Here is a 23067-nt window from a genome sequence, read left to right as displayed (position 1 = left end):
GTATTAGTCAGAAAAACACAGCCCACACAGATGGGAGTCTCGTAGAGTGATTAATCATGCCTTCAACCCAAACCCATTTTACTAGTCTGGGGAAGAAGGAAACTGTTGCTTGGCAACTGCAGGAGGAACTCCTACCTCAGCCATCTTTGAAGAGATGGGAAACTTAGAGCCTAGGCTCCTACAGCAGAACTGCAAGTCTTACATGGCCGAAATCTCCGCAAAAGAACCATCACAGCAGCAATCCATATGTACAAAAATGTGTAATAATGATAACAGTAATAATAAGTGCAAGGAATACAAAGGAGGGAAGGGCGGGATCTTTGGTTCAAAGATTTTCTGACAGTTCCAAAAGAGCCGAGTGAGATCTGCAAATGAGCCCTACTCAAGGGTCCCCTCTCACTTCTTCCTACATTCATCTGAAGGCTCTGGACTTTACAGGAGCCCCCCCCCCCCATTTGTTCAGAAAGTCCTTATGATCCTTAGATTACACTTCCAAGAACACTGCCACCATAATGGCCAGCTTGAGCCTGGCACTAAAGCCAACTATGTGCTGTATGTCCCCAGAGCTGCTATTTATAGGTTGCTGCAGCAGTTTATGCTGCCGAGACAGTGGGCTGAGGTCAACCTGTGACCCCCATGGAACATCAGTTGGCTGGGGCTTCTGCCACGGTGCTTATTTATTATATCCCCAGTGTTGTTTCCTGCTTTCCCCTCCCCTGCTACCACCCACTTCACTGATCACTCTGGCCAGAGTGAATGCAGGAATGGGCTCCCTCCAGCCATTGCCAGCTTGTGAACAATCAGAGCGCTGTGACCGGCAGCATGTGACCGGCAGCATGTGACCTCACCTCCCAGCCATTTCTGCTTTGCCACAAAGAGCTCTCTGTGTGAGTGCTGTGATAACTGCCTCATTCCAGAGAGACCACGTTGCCCAGAGGCATCCAACTTGGCAACACACACGCAGCACTGTGATCCAATACCCCCAGGGCCAGAAGAGATACCAGGAAGGAGACAGGGAAACCAGGCAAGGATTCCTAAGATTACAGGGGGAAAGTGTGTGACTTGTACATAGCTGAGAGCAAAGTTAAATTTATTCCGCCTTGCTGGATTTAAGTAGAGAAAAGAACTCATGGCGTGGTGCAGAGATTGTCGCTTGACTGCTCCCCTTCCTTGATATTAGGAAGAAGGTCTCTGAATTTCCCAACATGTGCTACTTGGGTGCCTGAACAAGATTACACACACACACCCGCCCCCCAGGGAACAGTCTTTAAGGAATCATTTTTCAGTAACAGGATCAGGACAAATTCATATTCCTGGCTGCTGGTTTTTTTAAAGACTGAATTTGTATAGATCAAATGTGTTCCCTGATACAATCTGGTTTCTGCTAACAGTCATATTTAATGCCATGGCACAGTTCTTTCTTCATGGTTGGGATGTCCTCAGTTGGGTGTTTTCTGGCATCTGCTTCATCCATTTTGTTTCTCATCTGAATACTTTCTAAAGAATCTGATGATTTGACCATGAAAAAATGCAGATGGGGGAGTATTGGAAAAAGCAGAGGGCTGTGTGTGAATATCTCCTAAAATATGCAGAGTGAGGGCAGATGGACTGATTCTCAGGTCACTGCTGTTCTCGGGAAACATCTTTCACACTCATACAGTCAATCTTCTCTGGTTGGGCACATCTTGAAAACAAGGTGACTCAGTCACCTGATAGTGATAATGAGAAGGTTTTCCTTCGATTTCCTTTGTGGAAATTGCCACAATAATTTACTGCCCCCAGGAAAAAGCTGGCTCTAGACTTTTCTTTCCAGACATGTCTCTTGTCTCTCAGAAGCATCCACATTCAGGGCTTATCACCTCATTATGCTTTTTAGAATTGCCCTGGAGGTCAGATTAATGTCCTTTTGGATAGTGTAGGCACGTTAAGGCATAACCTCGGTTGTCAGTTTCTGAGAAACACTGTTTCCTCATTTCCTCACAGAACAAGCAGCCTATGGGTCAGCTGCCCTATTGGAGCACAGGGTCCTCTGTGTAGGGGGCACTATGGGAAAATCAGGTACAGCAGTGCTCAGGCCTGCTCTAGGAGATCCAGAGAAGGGGGTAAAGAGGTCTTTGTCTGCATGCTGTTCTCAAAACAAGTCTCCTATATCCTCTCTAGGTGACAAAGATGGTTTCTGAATTCTTTGAAGCAGGGATCAATATAACTTCATAGAAATGGATTTAGGGTTATTACTTGCAGGAGAAGCGGGCAACATTTCTTCACTGGAATGCAAAATGAATTGTCTTGGTCTAACTGGAATCTGACAAATGAAAAAAATGGATGGAATACCCAAAAGCTCCTTTTAGGTCCAAATTAATTCTGATGTCAGGAAACAAAAGAGGAGAAACTTCTTGATGTCTGCATATCTGACTGGAGGAAAAAGCCTTGGTGATCTTTACCTTAGGCAACGGGCATCTTCGGATACCTGAGTAGATAGTGTTACATGTAACTGTGCTCTCATCCTGTGGGTTTTCCTAATCTTCCTTCCTCAGATTTCCTCCCTTTCCCCATCCTTCCCTTCCTATAACTGTGCAGCACAGATGCAGAGAGTCCCACTGGTGGTCCCATTGGCTTTTTCTTTTATCAAGAATAATTTCTTTCTATCAGTGTGTGGAGGGGTCGTGGCACAAGCTGCAGTAATAGAATCAGCCAGGCAATGGGGATAAAGGAGGATGTGAACTCATTAATATCCTTAAATGCTGGCTGCATACCAGAGAAGAGACTGCAAGGAAACAGCAACAGGGACTTGACCTGGTCTCTATGGTTCTGGTTTTTTCTGATCTGTTTCTTAAAATGCTCAAGTTGGGTATGGGGAACAGGACATAGAAACGAGCTCCTTCCTGCACCCGCCACCTATACCCCCAGAAAAAAAAATCTCCAAACAAACTTAACCCTGGGAGTTCACCCTCAGTCTGCCAGCTGTCCTTGCTTCATTAACTCTTATGTCTCTGGGAAGCTATTCAGACTTTAACTTCATCTTCCTCGTCCTCATCAACATATTCAAAGGAATCACTGTGTGCCTCTCTGGCAATGGCTACACAGTCTCCTGAGATATCATCTTCTTCTTCCTCCTCCTCTTCTTCCTCTGCTCTTTGGTGCCATCCAGCTTTGTGTGCCTGCTGTACTGCCACGCCCACCTTTGAGCGCCATAAGCTGGGATCTGGGCTTTCCCATGAAGCCTGGTTTCCTGATTCATCCTGTTGTTGCAGGCTGTGATATGTGCTTCCTGGGCCATAACGGCAAGCTAGAACCTGGGTGGAACGGTCAAATTCTCTTGCTTCGGTGTTGCAGTCATTATTCTGGTGCTCTTGCCAGGGGGTCGGTTTTCGTTCAGTGGCTACTGCTCCTGGGTCAGAGCTCTTTCCCCTAGAACAGGGTGACCCTTCCTGGGACAACTCTATGGAATGAGAATCTCCATTGGTGCATATTGAGTGTCCTAGTGGCAAGCTAGCTTCAGAGTGACTCCAAAAGCCTGAAGAGACCTTGCTGTCTTCACAATTGCTGTGCAGTGACCCTGACCTCCAGGGCAAAGAGTCCTCTGCCAAGGTGCTCTTCTTCAGGTGAAGTGGAGAGATGGCATCACTGCTGATTGGGGCTTTGCTTTCCTCACCTTCCTCTTCTCCCCTGTCTTCGCCACTGAGGTCTCCAGGGAAGCTGATGACGTGGAGGAGTTCACTCATGAGGGAGGGACCGAGATCAAGGCGGAAAGACAGAAAGGAGTCGGATCGAGCCAGCGCTGATTCATTAGTGTAGGAGCTATCCGGTGTCTTCTCTGAGCGAGGAACACGGGGAATGGTGCAAAATCCAGATTCCAATCCTGAAAACACAAAGAAGCTGGCAGTGAGAGAAAAGCTTATGCCACTGTGGAAGAACCGAGTGCAAGTCAGAATGCCAGGGAATGATCCTGCTACAGGCAGTCATTAAACCTAAAACATATTTATTCATTTACATTATTTATAGTCACTGAGACCCAAGGTGGATTAAACAGTGTAAGTCAATGCAATCAATAGGATGGGACGTCCAGTGATCAATGTAATAGGATTATAAGTGTAGGAATTAATCTAAAACTCTGGAACAAGCCAAAACAAAGCATAAGTATCAACATGGCATATTAAATTAAGTAGAAATTAGGACAATACATACAGCAACAGACATTACCTACCACGCATACTAGTTTAGTCTTTCCCCCTTCATTAAAGTATTCTTCCTTAACCATTCTATTATAAAAAAGCCCAATTTCTTTTTGCAAAAAAGGCCCTCCTGAATAATTCAGTTTGCTTCCTTGTGCTAAATGAGACCATTGGTCTGTCTAGTTCAGAACTATCTATTAGAACAGCCAGCAGGTCTCCAATGTCTCAAGCAGAGAAGGATCTTTCCCTGAGTTCCTTTAGCTGGAGATAAAGGTATCAAAATCTGAGGGGGTATTTTTAGATTTTTTTTTCAAGATTTCCAATGGGAAAACTAGAAATTTGGGGGAAGCACTAAAAAAAAACTTCACCAAAAGATTTTATCTTCTGGAATGAGTGAAATGATTTTAAAGACAAGGCTGCACTCTCAAAATGTGTACAGAAAATATTTTTAGGGTAGATAATGATAATTTCTGTGGTTACTGTAAAAACTGTACTGTAAAATGTTAACTGATGCTACTGTTAACTCTTGTTAGAGTTAACTTATGTCAAAGCAGTGAAATAAGTTTTGGTTTGATAAGAAAGTATCGCCTGCATTGCCATTTCCTCCCTACTGGTTTCAAATTTTCTAGAAATTGTGCACCTTTATTTCGATATGCCACAAATTAAACTTAAAACCTTCTGCTTGCTAAGCATGTGCCCAAGTCACCGAGCTGCAGTCTCTACTCCATGCTGTAAAAGATGCGGATGGATTAGTTATTAATGTCCAGATATCCTTGGGCTGAGCAAAACGGTTCTGCTGTCGCCTGCCCATTCTTGTTAGAATCCTGAGAATTAAAGCTTTTGTTTTTGAAGCATCTCTGTCCCTCGTGGCTGGAGGGTCTTTAGCATACATGTCGCGAAACGGTTAAATATTCAAACAGAGGGAACAAGTCAAACGTAGATCAAAATTACGATGTTTGACAACTGACACCATTTCTAAGTCCAGTTTTTCAAGGGCTTAGACAGAATCGCTTTGCATTAGAGGATTACTGCTTCAGAATAAGGGTCCCTAACACTGTGCAGCTACTATTGACTCAAATTGGCCAGGCTCATGCATGTTATGTGAATAGCTTGCAACCCAAATATGCAAATTAGCCACAGCTAGGTGGCTGATGAGCTATTTCCAGGGAGCATCTCTCACTGTTGAAAACAAATTGTTCCTTCTGATCTCCACCCTTTCTCCAGTCACTTCAGTATCTGATGCAGCAGAGGGAACACGCCATAGCTCCATAAAGTTATGACATTCCACATTCCTTTTATGACATTTACGTCTTCAGCTAATATGTCAGGGATGCTTTAGGCTGATTCTGCATTGAGCAGGGGGTTGGACTATATAGCCTATGCACCCCCTTCCAACTGTACGATTCTAATAAGATTTAAAGGCAACACTCAGAGAGATACATTGCTTCCACCTGCCCCTAGAACAGGGGTAGGGAACCTGCGGCTCTCCAGATGTTCAGGAACTACAATTCCCATCAGCCTCTACCAGCATGGCCAATTGGCCATGCTGACAGAGGCTGATGGGAATTGTAGTTCCTGAACATCTGGAGAGCCGCAGGTTCCCTACCCCTGCCCTAGAACAATACACACGACACACCTCTTGCGGCTGTGGGATAGCCCAGATAATAATGCCACCTCCTCATATTCTACCTGTCCCTATGTGCAGTGAATCACAGCTCAGAGATGGAACCTTGGTTTTTGGGAACTGTGATGCTTTATGGATTCTCTCTTGCCTGTCAGGTGTAGAGCAGGCTGCATTAAGATATCCTGGCACATCTTTATAGAGACATAGGGTGATGTCAACATTTATCTGTTGGTACCAAGAAGGGAGTCAATAGGGCCCGGTACCTCCCTGCTCAACATGCCTAAAGTGCTGCACAGTACAACATGGTGGTTTAATTTTGCAGTGCACACTGGATCCCCTTTCACACACTGGAACGGCCCCAACTTGAAGCTTGGGAGCTACTAGTTTAACAACTGATGTAGACCCTGGCTCCCTTAGCTACAAGCTTCTATGAACATCCTTCGTTCCTTTGCAAGCCCCATTAGACTAAGGGCAAAACAAATTTCTCTGTGCACCAAGTATGTGTGACCTGAGCAATAACCACACAAACTGAACAGTATGGGGAATCATTCTATAGTCCTGCCCACCTTCCCCATGTTTTACAATCAGCCCCCTCCCTGACGCTGAGACCTGCCTCGGCAAAGATACAAAGATGATGAAGAATAAAATAAAAAGTGCTGGCTGGAGGTGAGGAGGAAGGGAAATGTCCACGGCATGACTCACAGTGGTCAACAGAGGGCAGTATTGCTCTATGTCTGTCTTGAGGAAAGACAGGGCTCTAGGAGGGACAGACAAGCCAAGTGACTGGGAAAGAACCGCGTTGCAGCAACAGAAGCTCGTAACAGAGGCAGCTACTCGCCTCCTGCTCCGTCCCACCTCAGCACAAACACTGCAGTGTGAACTGTTTACACTAGATGTGCGCTGACTGCACGTAGGGAGAACAGCTTTTGTGCCGGAGCCACAATTTTAAACTCAGACTGGACCTGGGCTTGATACTTTTTCTGTTCTGGCTAATGCAGAATACCCTATTTGACACCCGAAGAAGACCACCCAACATAGTAAATTAATGTACTGGAGGAGCTGTGGTCTTGCGGAAGGCTTTCACGGTCAGAATCAGCTGGCTGTTGTCAGTTTTCTGGGCTCGGTGGCCATGGTCTGGTGGTTTTAGCTCCTAATGTTTCTCCTGAAGAAGCCTGGAAAACCCACCGCAGTCAGAAACCTCTGTACTGGTCTGTACATAGAAAAAGTGCAGAGAAGGGCAACGAGGATGATTGAAGGATTGGAGCACCTTCCTTATGAGGAGAGGCTGCAGCGTTTGGGACTCTTTAGTTTGGAGAGGAGGCGGCTGAGGGGGGATATGATTGAAGTCTACAAAATTATGCATGGGGTAGAAAATGTTGACAGAGATAAATTTTTCTCTCTTTCTCACAATACTAGAACCAGGGGGCATTCATTGAAAATGCTGGGGGGAAGAATTAGGACTAATAAAAGGAAACACTTCTTCACGCAACGTGTGATTGGTGTTTGGAATATGCTGCCACAGGAGGTGGTGATGGCCACTAACCTGGATAGCTTTAAAAGGGGCTTGGACAGATTTATGGAGGAGAAGTCAATCTATGGCTACCAATCTTGATCCTCCTTGATCTCAGATTGCAAATGCCTTAGCAGACCAGGTGCTCAGGAGCAGCAGCAGCAGCAGCAGGCCATTGCTTTCACATCCTGCATGTGAGCTCCCAAAGGCTCCTGGTGAGCCATTGCGAGTAGCAGAATGCTGGACTAGATGGACTCTGGTCTGATCCAGCAGGCTATTTCTTATGTTCTTATGTTCTTACATGCTCTCAATCCAGGCCTATACTTCTGCCGTTCACCCCAAACCTATTTTGCCCTTCCCACTGTTTGCTTTGACACACATGTTGCAGATTCTTTCCCAATATGCATAGTTCTCTTTCCCAGCAGCTGCCTGTTTGGCATTTAACACTGGAAACAAATTCTCCCAGGCCAAGGCAAATAAGACAGGCTGCCCTCAAATGACTAAATATCACTTTACACGTGCACACGTATTTGAAAAACAAAGAGATTTGGAGCTTGACCTGTTCGCTTGCAACATTTACTGTGTTCAGTAAATGATGGCAGGTTCCTTCTCTGTCTTAGAACTCTTTCTCTGCCCCTCTTACCAACACTTGATTCATGCAGAGGATAACGGCAGTAGCATTTTTCAGTTTTCTTCAAAAATGTGTTAATTCATATCTCCAGCCAACTACATTGTAAAAAGCCAAAAGCATTAGGATGCTTTGTGGTTAAAGCTGAATAATCAATTAGCCCCCCCCCCCCCCCCCGCTGCTCTGCTTACAAATTGTAATCTTGCTTAGAACCCCTTGCCAAGCCAAACTTGTTCTTTGTTATCTTGTGAAGAAACAGAAACCTTGCAAGGAGCGTTCATTAATGCATCAGTTCAGCTCCTGCGAAGCTCGTCTCTCTCTCTTGCCAAGAAGTATTCTTTAAGAACCCCCACGGAAGACTTCCAAACATTGGAGAACTTCAGATTAAAGTAGATTGTACCAAATAAACAAAGCAACAGATAAAAATCAAAAGTGGAAGGAAGTGAATAAGTCATAGCAGGGGAGGTTCTATGTAAGACGCCTGTGAACTGTATTGACATCATGTTTACTATTAGGTGGCACCATTAAAACACACTCCTAAACAATGTGGCACCCATCTTCCCACTGACTATTGTGAACAGAAAGGTGTAACTGTCTAGAACTCTATTCCTTAAGATTCCTGTAAGCATTCATGGGATTTGCTATGTGTTCTTCTAGTCTGTTGTACTTTTCAGCAGCACATACATTTGCATTTGAACATTTACCCTGTTGCTTCTTTCGTTTTGTTACCAAATTTCCCATTTCGAGCCATTGCGGAGAGCTGAGTAGATATTCACGCCCTCTTGTTATCATTCCAGAATGCCAAAATGCATGCTGGGATTGAATGAGAGGACAAAAATATCACTACTTATGCATCACCATAACAAGATAATTAGATTCAAAATGCATTCTCCCAGTCATTACAAAGATGTGGATCAGATCAATGAAACATCCGTAAATGCTTTGCTACTGCTTGGCTGAGATGAAACAGAAAGGACAGTCGAAAATACTTGAAGAGTCAGATCTCAGCCGGAAACCCTCATCCTACACCGTCCCTGTCTTACTCTCCCCAGCAGATCTTGAGCCTTAAACACTCGTTTTGCCTAAAACCATTCTGGAAAAGCTCTGAAAGGCTATCATTAATACTGTTGTTTATAGGTCATGGCAACGGCACCAGAACCAGAGTGTCCCCTCTGAAGTACTGCTTTGCCAGGACAGCAAGCAGTAGGATTGTGTCATGAGTAAAAGACCACCGATGGAGTCCCAGAAAATGCAACAGAGACCGGCCTCGTTAGAGAAGTTTTTAAATGATCGTATCAAGCTCAGTGAGCTTCCTATCACCTTTTTCAGTAGCGGTCAGCCCTACCTGTAGAGAAATGCCAAGACATTTCAGAAAGATGCATTAGGCTACAATCCTAAAAAGGCTTTCCTGGAAGCAAGACCTACAAGGGACTGGCCTCTGAATAGACCTCCTTAGGATTGCTCCCTGAGAGAGTCAGAGAGACTGTGTGTGCAAGAGAGAAAGAGAACCAGTGAGCAATCTAATTAGACTTATAGCTCTGGTGTATACCAAAAAAACCTGAGGTCAATATTTCCATTCAACCTTGGATATATCTCCTTAGCTCCCCTTCATTACCAAAGCTAAAGCTAAGCGTGAGAAACAGGAATGAACATATTTTTCTTCCTCTATTATTTCCCCAGCTTCACTTTCCTTGTTATATTCCTAATCTCAGAATTTAGGCTGTAAATTCCTTGGGGCTGGGACCTGCACTCTGTACAGCACCACACACACTGATAATATATAATACCAATAGCAAGGCTTGAAAGAAAGACAATCTAATCAACCCAACTCAGGATACCTACCATAGTCAGAGAAGCTGTAAGGTGTGCTCTTGAAGGCGAAATTTGCACCACAGCCATCACTCTCGTAGTTACCCTCATTGAGCTGTGGCAGCGATATAGCATTCTTGATGATTGGCGAGACGGCAGGAGGTGTCGGCGAGGCCTCATCGTTACTTCTGCTTCCCCGGTTCCTTAGTGGGCTCTTCCTCACGTGCCGCAGTGTCCGCGTAAAGAAGTTGTTGTGTTTGGCTCCCTCACCACCATGGTTCCTCAGGAAGGAAGTGTCCCCAAAGGCATCTCCGCCACGTCCCACATGCATAGTATGGCGGAAGTCCCCCAGTGGCGGACTGATCATATCTGATGTCAGATCTCCTTTCAGTCGCCGCTTGTTGTGGGAGCTGGACACCCAACTGATTACTGGCAGCTTCCCAAGACTCATCTCTTCGCCCTCTTTGAAGCCCTCTCCAAAACTGGATATTCTGCCCCTCAGATCAGGTGGGCTTCACTCTGGCAGTGGTCGTTTTGTGGGGGCACAGGTCACAGAGATCAATCACACTCCAGGACCCCCACACACATCATTTGTGCTATCCTTTCTCACTACAGACCTTCCTCCTGCGCTATTCAGAGAACAAAATCCATCTGTCGTGGAACTTCTGGGCTTCCAGCAGGGAGTGGGAATCTCTGTGATGCTCTTTTCTGTTGTTCTGGTTGGAAGTAGCCTCGCACAACTTTCACAGAGATACCAGGCTAATCTGTTGATTGCAGGCTGGGTCCTTCAGGAATGCAGAGTGTGGGTGACAATCCGGGCCTCTCCTCAGTCAAGGGGTGAAACGATGACCAAGAAGTCTGTTGTTAGTCTGGTGACTGTTCTCGTCTGGCTGGAAGTGAGCAAAGCTGGAGGATTAACGTTAATCTGCTGATTCTTCTTCCGCTCTCTCTCTTTCTCTCATCCCACCTTGCTCTAGTGCGGGAGTTGGCCAACAGATGGGGCAGCAGGCTGCAGAAGCCGGAACGGGAATCTCAGGTCAAATGCTTAGATGCTGGATTCCTGCCATAAGGCACTGTGGAAAAGTCAGGAACAAAAAGTGAGGCCCCAAACTGAGATTTTCTGAAGGTAACAGCTCCAGAAGCGAGACAGCCTTCATGAACGTGTTGCCAAACCCACAATGAAGACACAATGGACTATCTGTGCTATTCAAAAGCGGAGGTACAAGTTCTCTGAAGCAGAGTCCCTTGTCCAGGTCCCCCCACCAGCTGGCAAAGGTAAATGTTTTCAGATTCTTTATGCTTAAGTGTAGTAATGGTTTCTGTTTATGCAACACCATTAGCCAAGCAGTATCAGAGAAGGCATAATCCTTGCCTGGCAGAAACAACACACTTCCTTGTCTCCCCTCTGCCAACACAATGCAGGATAGCCATCAGGCAGCTGAAATGGGACTGTACATCAATACATTTTGCCCTAATGGACCATTCCTTTGTACTTTTGCAATAGTGCAAACTAATAACAAGGGCCTCATACAGTGGTGCCCAGATCCCAAGACCTCCTTTTTTAAGCATCTCAGCAGTTTTCTCTGAGCCACATGCAAGTCAACTGCTACTCTACAACTATGGTGTAGAAGGGGAGAACTCAGCCATCTGGGATGAGGATAAGACTTGGCTTTTCTGATGAAGTAGGCAGGATTCAGTGGGTGGAGCTAATGTTGCCCACTCTTGTTCAATTTAACAACAAATGTTGCCAGGGTCTTACAGTTACCTGTGTAAACGAGAAGCCAGTATAGTTTGCGGAATAGTGATGCTCTGGAATCACAGTCTGTGAGCAAAACTCCCAAAAGTTTACTGCGGGTTTGTTTTTGATGGTTGGTCAGGCAGGAATGGGTGTAGCTGCTCTCCCACAGACATCAATGCCCTTAATCTAAACAGCAGTTGGGGACAGTGAAACGACCAGTCATGGTTGTAGCCTCTTTCATGCAAACTAGGCAGTGTTGGGGGATGGGGTGTGTGTCGCCCATTTCCACTCTGTATCTTTTGGGAAATGTGTGTTTGTGGAATAACTTCATTCATATTTCAAGTTTGGCACTAAGCCAACATGCTAGCAATAGAGCTGCCCTAATGCAGAAGTGCATCTGGGGTTTGTGCCTGCTAACTTCTTGGCTTCATTGATTTTTATAACTCAACAACTTGCTACTTGGAAGTTGTCAGTCCCATTTTTATCCCAGAAAAGCATACGTGGTGCTTCCTCTTACACCCCCCCCCCACAATTTTATCCTCATTACAACCCTGTGAGGTAGGTCAAATTGAGGGAGAGACTGGCCCAAGGTCAAATAGGGCTAGATTTTGTGACCTGTCGGTGCACAGTTTGGGGATCATTCCTACAGTCTCCTCCCAACCTGGGAATGCTGATTCCTGGGGTTGCAGAACCTAATTTCTACGCTAGTGACATGAGAGGGCTACACTGAGGGGTGGAATCACCTCTTCGTCCTCTTCCCTGAGCACCAGTTCAGCTGAAAACAGAGGGAGGAGGGACACTTTATCCCAGGGGTGTCCAACTCTGGCGCGTCAGATGTTCATGGACTACAATTCCCATCAGCCCCTGCTGACCTCTGCTTTATCCCCTTCTCCTTCCACAGGGTAACTCTATTCTGCAACTGCAAGACTCAAGTTTCCTGAGGTTGGATGGGGCTGCTGAGGATGTGGGAACATGGGAAAGGCAAGCGAACACCAGTATCTTCTGCTGGCACATTGCAGATCCAGCCCCTGGAGAGCTTCGTGGCTTTATCACCATCTAACTGAAGGTTTTGATTTAGCTTGGATTCTAGGCAAAGGCAACTGCATTAACGTATGTAAATGAAGCTCAGTCATGGTCCCACCACCCATGGCTTCAAATGAACGACAGTCCTAGGATTCAGTTCGAAGCATAACTCAGAGAGATTTATGCTTTGTTTGTTCGTTTTTGACACAGCTGAGAATCTCCATTACCAGCAGCAAGATCCCTTCCTTTTCTACAGATGTGTCTAAGCTGAATTGTTTAATACATGTCAAGTTTCTTACACGGACAACACAAACCGTGTGCAAATTGTCATGCACGATGGCTCCATCTGTGCTCAGTTTTCAACCTTTCATAAAGTCAGTTCTGAAATGCTGCTAGACTGCAAATTCATACATTATTCCACTTCTGTTCTGAGCATGCAGTTATAACTATTTCTCAGATGATGACCTCCTCTTACGCTGTCCCCCCACCCCAAGATCTCCATCCCCCACCACCTCCAGGTGTTCTTCATGTTCACCTTAGAGAGAGCAGATATCAGGGCAGGCTAGATCATCACAGCTTTGGCTATGAGTTGCTCTTTGTGCTGGTTCCACATCTCCCTCCCTGTTCTGACTGTGTTTGTTCACTCAGGGCCACTCTTATCTAATAGGGTTAGAAGCTGGTGAACGGAAAATTAAAAGAGAAAAAACCCTCTCCAAATGGAATTTAAGATAGATACTGGTTGGGGTTTTTTCCCCCCTCTGATGGAAGGGTAACACTTGCTCTTAACCCTTCAGCAAGCAGTGCTCCTGTTTTGCACAAAGAAGATAAATGAAGTTCATAGAAAGGGAGAGCCTGTCTACACAGAATAGGTCTGGTAGTGGAGGGGTAAGAGTGTTGGCCACTTCTCCACAAAGCTCACAAGGTGATCTCCAGCCATTCACACTCACTCTTGGCCTAGCACTGAGGTCCACAACATGGTGTTCATGGGCACCATGGTCCCCACTGACATCTTTGCTGGTGCCCACAAAGTGTTTTTAGAAGTAGACACAGCCAGGTGTTTCTGAGCAGAGATTCTGGTTGGCCCTGGAGATCCTATTGACTGTTTGGATTAAAAGGCATCCTGTAAAACAGACTTTATACGTAAAATATTGAAGAGTTACTGATAGAGTTCAAGATAACCTTGTTCCCTGACATGTTGTGGTTGGGTCCATCTCTTGTGACAGCCATTTTGTGCTTCGCTCCACCTTTTTCTGCAGCCATTTTGTTGTGGCACTCACACTCCTGTGTCAGCATTCCAGAAGTGTCTGCAGGCTCAAAATGGTTGGGAATCCTTGGCCTGGCATATTTCACAGTGTTATCGTGATATTAAAATGAAGAAAGGAAGAACTGTGTTTGCTCCCTTGAGCTCCTTGGGATAGAAGTGCGCTAGACAGATAAAAAGCCACTCTACATCGCAAAATGAACACTTTCTCTTCCTCTAAATGATTTTCAGTACCAGCATTTACTGTATCCTGCCCTCACATAACAAAAGAGGGTAGACCTGCACGTATGGAGATGTCTTGTACTGAATTAGCATAGTTGGGATATCCTGTCCAGCAATATTATTCCAATTATTCCAAAGTTTCAGGCAGGAGTTTCTCTGCCCAACAGCCTGGGGGGATTGAACCTGGGACTTTATACAAACTTTGTGTGAGACCATTAAGCTACAACTATGTTTCTGCTGAAGAGAATATCTGTTTACTTTTGAAAACAATTGTGGGATATGTTCCCCAGCAACAGAGTGGGGGAGTACATTGTCTATGTACACAGACAATGCCCCCCCCAAACACCCTTTTTTTGCCTGTTCGTTGTTATGGAGGTGAAGAAGCCTAGATAGCTTTTGAAAAAAAATTGCTACTATTTGTTGAAATTTCTGTAAACAATCTGAAAAATATTTTTAAAGATAATGTTGATATGTCACAGTATTTGCTATAAAATGACAGTGTGGGTGACATGTGATGATGTCACAACACAAGTGATTTGCGGTATTATTTTTCTCCTTCTTTATGAGGCATGTAGGAAGGTAGAGATAAAAATGATGCCAAAAACATAAGCCTCAGAGGCAAGTATAGTGGAGCCAATGTGGAGTAGTGGTTGTGTTGAACTGGTATCTGGGTGTCCTTGGGCCAGTGACACTATTTCAGCCTTACCTACCTCACAGGGTTGTTGTGAGAATAAAATGGAAGATAGGAGAGTGATGTTAGCTGCTTTGGTTTCCATTGGCAAACAAGGCAGGGTGTAAATGAAGCAAACAAAAATAAATTACCGGAGTTCATAATGCTCCTTTCTATCTGCTCACTGTCTGCATCAGACTTCCAACTGACCACTGCTACACCACGAATGCCGAAGTCCCCGCCCCCCATTTTCTCTTCTCTTCCCCACATACATCTTTCAAAACATCAGTAGGGAACGGCAATGTTTGAACCAATCTTAAGTAGGTAAGACATGTCTTGTGTTTGGAAGATTTTGGATGTGATATGAGACTAACCTTTCAGGGGTCCTCAAAAACCTCTGAAAGGTTAGTCTCATATTTTTCCCCAAAGAAGAAACCCGAAACATAATAAAAGCACAATCGTAAGACTTACATCAAAAGAACTAGTAAGACTGCCATCTCCCTTTTGTCAAGTGTCCTGCATCTTTCACAGCTGCATTCCACACAGGCTGGATGGCCATCTATTGGGAGTGTTTTGTGTGTTGCTGCATGTCTAGTCCAGGGGGTTGGACTAAATGGCCCTTGTGGTCTCTTCAAATGCTATGATTCTATGATATCAGACAGAAATTCAGCATGTGTAGTCCCTGCTCCTGCATATACAATGATAGGGAAATAATTATCTGTTGGATACTGTTAAGATAAAAGTCCAGCATCCTTATAAGAACAATAGCAAGGACCTAAAGTATAGTCAGTATACACTAGGTTGCCCTGGTTTATTCTGACAGAGTTCCTGGGCCTTTAACCCCTTCATACCAAGCAGAAATTCAACTATCAAATCTTTTATGAACACTGTATTATAATTTTCTGGGAAGACTGGACTTCCTTGCTTGATATAAATATTCTGAAGGCACAAGAGCCATATCAGAAATGTAAATTCATCTACCTCTCCTTAGATCTCATGCCTTCACATACCACAAAAGTTCTCCATTGCCTATGGCAGTGATCTTCAACCCTTCCAGAGCCATGGACACACTGAGCTGCAAGCACATGACATCAGAGTCACAAAACAGAAAGATGAGAAGCCAGTGTTATGACATCACTGGTGTCAAGGCATGGACTGTGAACTGCCAATCAAAAGATCTGGGGACAGGGAACATAAACTGAGTACCAAAACGTGTACCATAGAGAGGAATAAGAAAAGGCTGGAGCCACTGAGGAATCCTCTCCACTGCTAAGCGACTTCACCTTCACATCCTGCTGCTCTTCTCAGTATGCAAGCAAAGAGAACCAGGAGCTTGGGTTAAATTCCCCACCCCCTACCCCACCCCACCCCACCCCACCCCACCCCCCACTTGTACAGTAGCTGCAGGTCTTTCTAAAGGCAGCAAAAACCCTGCAGATCTAGACAAGTTAAGAACTCAGCAAGTGAGGATCTGCAATCCACCATAGAGTTGATGACCCATGAGTTAAGGGGCACTGGCCAAGATAATTCAGTGCCCCCCCCCCACCAAAAAAGTGGTGGATTTTTGAGCCCTACCTGCTCTGCAGAAAATTAAAACTGCCACTGAGAGCAGAAGTGGAGTAGTGGTTATGAGCATGTGGACTCTAATCTGGAGGAACCGGGTTTTATTCCCCGTTCTGTCACTTGAGCTGTAGAGGCTTATCCGAGGAATTCAGATTAACCTAAGCACTCCAACACAGGCCAGCTGGGTGACCTTGGGCTAGTCACAGTTCTTCTAAGCTCTCTCTGCCCCACTCACAGGGTGTTTGTTGTTGGGGGAGGGGGAGGGAAAGGAGATTGTCAGCCCCTTTGAGTTGCCTTACATGTTCCACTTTTTTTAAAAAAAGACGTGCTAATGGTAGAAAGAGCTTATCTAGCCTCTTGTAATAGCCTGGCAAGGTAGGAAGAAGCTGCACCTGTAAAATCCTCTCATCTCCATGAAGTATTAAAGCCCTGAATTCTTTTGCATCTGATTCTGCACCCAGTTTTTGAAGGGTGGTCACATTAGTCTTCAGAAGAAGAGCTAGATTCGAGTTCAGAAGCAAGCACTTTAGAGGGCAGCAAGATTTTTAGGGTGTAGGCTATTAAGAGTCCGACAAGTTCTAACAAAGGCAGCCTATACCCAGAAAATCTGGATTCGAATTAAAGTAGAGTTTGCCATTTAACTCTTTCTTTATGCCATTTTAAAAGACAGCCAACTTATAAATATGAACCTGTATCACATGCTTGCAGTATATTAACCTGTATCTTTGATTTTTGAGATTTTGCTTCACCAATATTGCAGCTATAGCAAGAAACCAAAACGAAGGGGGAGAAAAGTAGTTACCAGCATTCTAATCTATTCTGGTTTATGTGGTTTCTCTACAACTGCAAAAGCTGGGGAAAACAGCAAGTACAGATTTCCCCCCCCCCCTTTTTTTTGGTCTTTTAAAAAAATTACCTGTGCTTGTGGAGACAAGGACCAATACATGTACTGTATGTAGGGATTTTTTTAAATGGGACCCTCTAGTTGCCCCTTTAATACCAGATTTTATCTGCAGCAATTATGAGTTGATGTTATTTAGTATCATTGCTTAAGAAGCCTCACCTACACATTTCTGCATGTTCAGCCTCGGTTAAAAGGACTTCTACCCCCAGCCTTAGCAGTCGCTAATACGGTAACAAGCCACAAAGGATGATGACCTCTTCCCATCTCTGTTTCCTGTCCCAGCTACCCCTCCACCAAGGTCCTTCTGTCACTGAGGCTCAAAGGGCTCACAAGCTTCACCATGGAGACAGGAGGAAGGAAACGGAAGAGAACAGAAAAGGTTCTACAGGACATCCTGCCCAAGAAGATGAACTGTTCCTTGGTTGCAATAGCCAGTGTAAAAGCCTTTTCTTTCCACTTAGTTTCTCACTACCTCAAAGTAGGAATTGTAACGTCTTTAAGGCTTGCGATCCCTTTGCCAAGAGCAGGCATTGCCCTTCCTTTGCAGCTGGAGGACTTCAGGCTTATGCCAAAGCCACATTGTACCATGGGCTTCAGAGAACTCCTTATCTTCCATCTTTGGCTTTGCTCCTTCTTCCTTCTGCCAGCCTAGCACAGCCAAGTCTCTACTGTGCTGCCCAGGAACTCAAAAATCCTTCCTATTCATTAAAATGCCTAAGCCAAGACCTTTGTTTAAAGAAAGCTTGTCTGGTCTGGGCAAAAGACATACAACGACTTTCATTCTGTCCCTCCATCTGCCCTTCAGTCTATTCATATAATGTACTGCGCAATCCTAAGCACATCTGCTCAATGGTGCCTGTTCCAAAATGGTTTGCTTAGGATTTCATTTTCCTCCGCTTGTCCAGTATCTCTTGAATGTCCAGCCTCCCTTCATTCGAATCCTGTTACAAGAATCCTAAAGAGATACCGTATTAGTCTTGACACCAGAAAATGGTCAGTCTTTCCCCTTCAGCTTCCTCTGTTGCTTAAACGGGGTTGTACAATATCCTTGTTTTAGAAAACTTGCTATCATTCAAACTAACTGGAGTTAAAACTCAGAACATGATACAGAACATGATTAATGGTACCAGAGCACCACCATCAGCCTTATTATTTTTAATTGATCTGGCAAGTTCAAAAGGATTTCAGTTGATTATTATTAATAGAGACATTTATTCTCCCTGATGGAAGAGCTCAAAGAAGAAATGGAAAGAAGAGATACAGCTGGCTGTTTGCTTGAAGCTGCCAGGACCCAACTTAGCTTTCTTAAGGGCACACGTGCCAAGGAAAATTAAAAGTAGTCTGAGAACAGAGTCAGCATTATTGAATTACAAATAAAGAAAGAGGTGGTTTATATGAAGATTTGAAAGTTTCAGTGCAATGAGCTTTTCATGGGCAGGTTGGCAGTAAAAGTCCTGTCAGCTGGGCCACCTGGAGACAGAAGGCGTGGTGTGGTGTGGTTAGAGTGCTAGATGACGGATAGGAGGGTTGGAGTTCAAATCCCTCGGTCAGGACAATCACAGTTTCAAAACAACCATGTAAAACAGATTATATGAAGGCAGAGCGAGTGGCCCAATTGTCTCAACCTTATCTGTTTTACAGGGTTGTTTTGAAGCTAAAATGAGAGGAAGAAACTCCACAAACACCTTGGAGGAAGGGTGGGATAAAAATGCCGCAAGTATATCTAGAGACCAAAGTAAGTGGAGGCCCAGAAGATACTGGACTGTCCTATCCAGGGTGGAAGAATGGGCCAAACCTCCTCAAACTTTCCTCATCTCTGCTTTCTGAAGGCTTTCTGAAGGAGAAGGGCCAGTCTGAGGATCACTGGAAGAAGGAGACATTTTCCTTAGCTTATGTGTACAGAACTCCAGGGGAGCTTTTTTCCAGACAGGCTCAGTCTGGGTCTTTTACGTAGAAGTCAGTTTTTTCCCTTCCTAACTGCGGTTGGTTTCCTGTTTGAAGAATAAAAGGAACCTTAATCCAGGAAAAAGTGGGTGACCCACTCAGGGCTGAGAATCGCAACAGGGCTGGAAATCACAAGCTCCATTGCCTACCCCCACCTCATTCTCCCCCCACCCCTGCGTTTCTTTCTTGTTGTACATGTCCCTTCTTTACCCCCCCCCCCCCCACATCTGGCCCTTCTTCACTCTCTAGTCATTCCTTCTTCCTTTAATTTCTCTCCCCCCCCCCCGCGTTTTCCCTTTCTCCTTCATTTTTCATTTGTCCTTTTTTCACAGTAGTATATTTCCCCCAAAGGGCCCGCTTTTCTTCACCCCCTTCTTCTCCCTCTTTTCCAGTCCGCGTCCCCAACGGTCTCCCTCGCCTACCCCCTTCCCCCCCCCCCCCCCAGTAATTTATTTTTTGTCCCATTCCCCTCGAGCAACCCCCGCCCCGCCCCGTGGGCTTTTCTCCCGCGCTCTTCCCTTCTCTCCTCATCTCCATCCATTCCACATGATCTTAACTTTGGTGACACGCATGCAAAACCGGAGAGTTTACCTTTTCCTTGCAAAACCGACGTTCTAGGACTTCCAAAGCAGCTTGGATTTTTTAATAGAAGAGCTGCAGCAAGGGCTGGCAGAGCGGCAGGGAACTTTTCTGAGCCTGGCCGGAGCAGGGGGATGCCAGTGCCGCCGCAGCCCCCAAACCCGTCCCTTCTCGGAGCCGTTCCTTCTGTGCGGGCATCGCACTGGCGCTGGTGAACCAGGCTGGAGGCTGCCAGGAGGGGATTGTGTAGGTGGAGTTTCAGCGTCTCCTGACCAATCCTCGGCCGCCCGCCGAATGAAGTCCACAGAAGACGGCATTAATTTCAAAAGTCCAGCCGAGGGAAATTCAGAAACTCATGATCCCCAGTCCTCCCTCCTCCCCGCACTCTTTCCAAATAAGACTTCCGTCTGACAAAGAATCTGGAATTTTCACTATTTTTCCTCCTGAAGTGGAACGAAACTCTGGCATATTCCGCGTTTGCCAATCTCTCTCTCTTTCCTGAATATTTTTATTTATTTTGCACATCTAAATAACACATACATAGAAAGATAAAGGGAAAATCCCGACCTAGCCCCTCCTCCCCCATAACAATAATACTTAAGGAAAACAAAAAGAACATACACAAACACCTGCACATATTTATGGTAACTTCCAGCTACCTCCCTAAGGATCCAACCATAAATCTAACTCTGTGCTTATAATTAATCATCTACATTTTTTCACTTTTAGTCCTTATAAAGTTGTCTTAGTCCAATACTCTGTTTTCATTTAAGTCTCGAATCCTGCTGTTGTTTCTCTGTTTGTATATAAGAAGTCCGTAAAGCATTTCCAATCTTTCAGAAAATTGTGTATTCTTGTCTCTCATAACAAAATCTCTCTCTCTCTCTCTCTCTCTCTCTATTGGCCAGTCACCACGCTTAGATTGCTTTAAACCAATGTGCTGGTTTGGATTGAGATCCATTTTAGTCCCCTGTTCTTCCCAAAAGCCAAAACCTAAAGCTACCCTCCCACCATCCCATAATGAAAAGGTGCTTCGTTTCCTTGCACCCAAATTGTGAAGTTTGGGGGGGGGGGGGCGGGGAGTTCCAGCTCGGGCAACTTTTGAACAGAGGAGTGATCCAGTGAACATGGACTTTTTGGTTCCTGCAAAAAGGGCAAAGCTGGGATCTGGAGAGGAGAAGAAATACGTATTTGTATATCCATTCTAGGACTGCTTCAACCGATTGAACTTGTGTCTGCTGTGCAGCTGTTAAAGGCACAGAGCCTTTGTGAAGAAAAAATGGCACTCAGGGTTCTTCCACTTTTCGTCTGAGGGAATTCTGGCTGACATTGGTGGTCCAAGAGGGGATTCAGTCCATGGTTGCAGTCAGACAACGTAACCGTTCCACCATTTGCAAGGCCGGAAAAAAGAATGGTCCTCTCCTATTGTTGGGATTCTGTACTGGCATTTTAGTGTGGGATTTTCCGTACATTTTATCACAACCCTAACCTTGGATAAGTGCAATCTCTACCAAGGTACAGGCAGCAGTTCTGTGCGCCAGCAGTTTGCTAAGACTTGAGATAACATGCCAGTGCAAACTTGCCTTGAGGAATGGCTGATAGTGAGAAAGAAAGGTGTGGGGGGCTTTCCTACACAGCCGTGAGTACAGTCTTTGGGGCATGGCAGAGAATAATATGTAGCCTTGAGGTCAGAATGTGTGCCCTCTATTCTGGGGTTTCTTCCCTGTTCTGTCTGAAACTGAAGTACTGCAGCTTCCTTCTCCAAGCACGCTATAATGAAAAGGCATTTCTCTGCACCAAGAAAACCCATATGCATACAACTGGAACTCACTTACATAGATGGGCTAGTAGCCTGACCCCGTGCCCCAGTGCACTGGGGAGGGTGAAATGATAGGGGCTGCTGGAAGTCTCTAGTGGCAGTTTCCAGAGGTCATTTGCTGCAGATGTCTCCTCCCCTTTGCACAAAGATGGAGCCTACATGAAGGCAAGTGGGGCAGGGAATGGGTAGGTCTTTGCACCACACCTTACAATACCATGATTATCGGGGAGAAACCAATAGTGAAAAATTGGACTGTTGATTGATCTGCATAGCATATTTGGAATGAATACCTGTGGACATAGTGGAAGTATCACTTAATAATTACTGCCATCGGTTTTTAACATCTATCAATTGTTTTGTACTGGATGCTGTTTTTATTGTTTTATTGTCTAAACGGTATTGTTTTAATTGTGCAATATTGGACTGATGCTTTATTAATATGATTTTATGTTTGTAAAACTGGTTTTATATTGTAACCCGCCCCGAGCCCCTAGCAAGGATAGGGTGGGATATAAATGCAATAAAATAAATTAAAATTTAAAAAGTAGGAGCAGGTGGTGGACAAGAACAATGAATCCTGAACAGGAGCAGGCACTAATGCAGAGTAGGAGCTCCAGCAAAGACTTTACCAATTCTCAACTGCTTCCTACAACTAAGTCTACTGGCTCTGACCTGGACAGCCCAGGCTAGTCCAGTCTTTTTGGATGTTGGAAGCTAAACAAGGTTGGCCCTTGGATGTCCAGGATTGCTATGCAGAGGCAGATAATGGCAAACCGGCTCTGAACATATCTTGTTTTGAAAAATGCTATGCGATCACCTTAAATTGGCTGTGACTTGACAGCACATTCTAGCCTATGAACAAGTTGGGCATGGTTCTTGCAACACAGTGAATCTTGCAACACTCAGTGAATCTTGAAGACACTACACTGGACATGAATAGAACAAAGAGCTTTACTGGCTGAATTTCTGCCCATCACATGGATAGAGCCTTGTCTTAAATAAACACAGCATGATTCCCTTCTCCAAAATTTATCTAAATTTCAAGATCTTGTGCTGAAAGTATATGCAGTCATTGACCTTCATTTCTCCATGTATTCTCCTTCCTCATCAAAGCCTGACTGGACTGGTTGGATGCAACTGAGGTTTAGGTGCAGATCCTCATTCAGGGCTACCAATTGTTGTGTATGACTAGTTGCCTGCAACCATATTATCTGGTTCTTTAAATAGCACCATCAGTGTGCATGACATTTTATAAAGCACAAGAAGATCAGGTCCCAACTAATTTACAGTCTCAAGTTCTCCAAAAGGAGACCACAAAATGAGGTGAAGGAGAAGAAGGCAGGTATGATCTGTAGGTTGACTGAAGCCACCGACCTTCAAGGCCATTGGATGAGTGTCCTTGTTGAAGAGAGATTTAAGGCTGGGCCTCCCACATTCTAATCACTCAAGAGACTAACCCCACAAGCATCCCAGCTGCACTACAGTGCTCTCACTCCAGTTTATTTTGTGACCCCACCCCCTGCACAGGACAGGACAGGCTCAGTGGTACAGCCTCTGCTTGGCATGTAGAAGATGCCAAGTTTAATCCTTGCATCTCTGCT

At 45.0% G+C, this 23067-nt stretch overlaps 1 protein-coding gene across 1 annotated transcript; it reads right to left on the bottom strand.

Moving 5' to 3' along the window:
* Positions 1–241: 241 nt before the first annotated feature.
* CDC42EP1 (CDC42 effector protein 1) lies at positions 242–19883 on the bottom strand. Its single transcript, XM_048501246.1, has 3 exons — positions 19660–19883; positions 9777–10816; positions 242–3859 (listed from the first exon to the last, which is right to left on the bottom strand). Exons 2-3 carry the CDS (start codon positions 10192–10194, stop codon positions 3003–3005), a joined length of 1275 nt encoding a protein of 424 aa, XP_048357203.1. The 5' UTR covers positions 10195–10816; positions 19660–19883; the 3' UTR covers positions 242–3002.
* Positions 19884–23067: the final 3184 nt, after the last annotated feature.

The sequence above is a fragment of the Sphaerodactylus townsendi genome, linkage group LG06 (assembly GCF_021028975.2).
Source record: "Sphaerodactylus townsendi isolate TG3544 linkage group LG06, MPM_Stown_v2.3, whole genome shotgun sequence".
Lineage (NCBI taxonomy): Eukaryota > Metazoa > Chordata > Lepidosauria > Squamata > Sphaerodactylidae > Sphaerodactylus > Sphaerodactylus townsendi.
The sequence above is the reverse complement of the archived record's forward strand: the minus strand, read 5'-3'. Positions and strand labels throughout refer to the sequence as shown.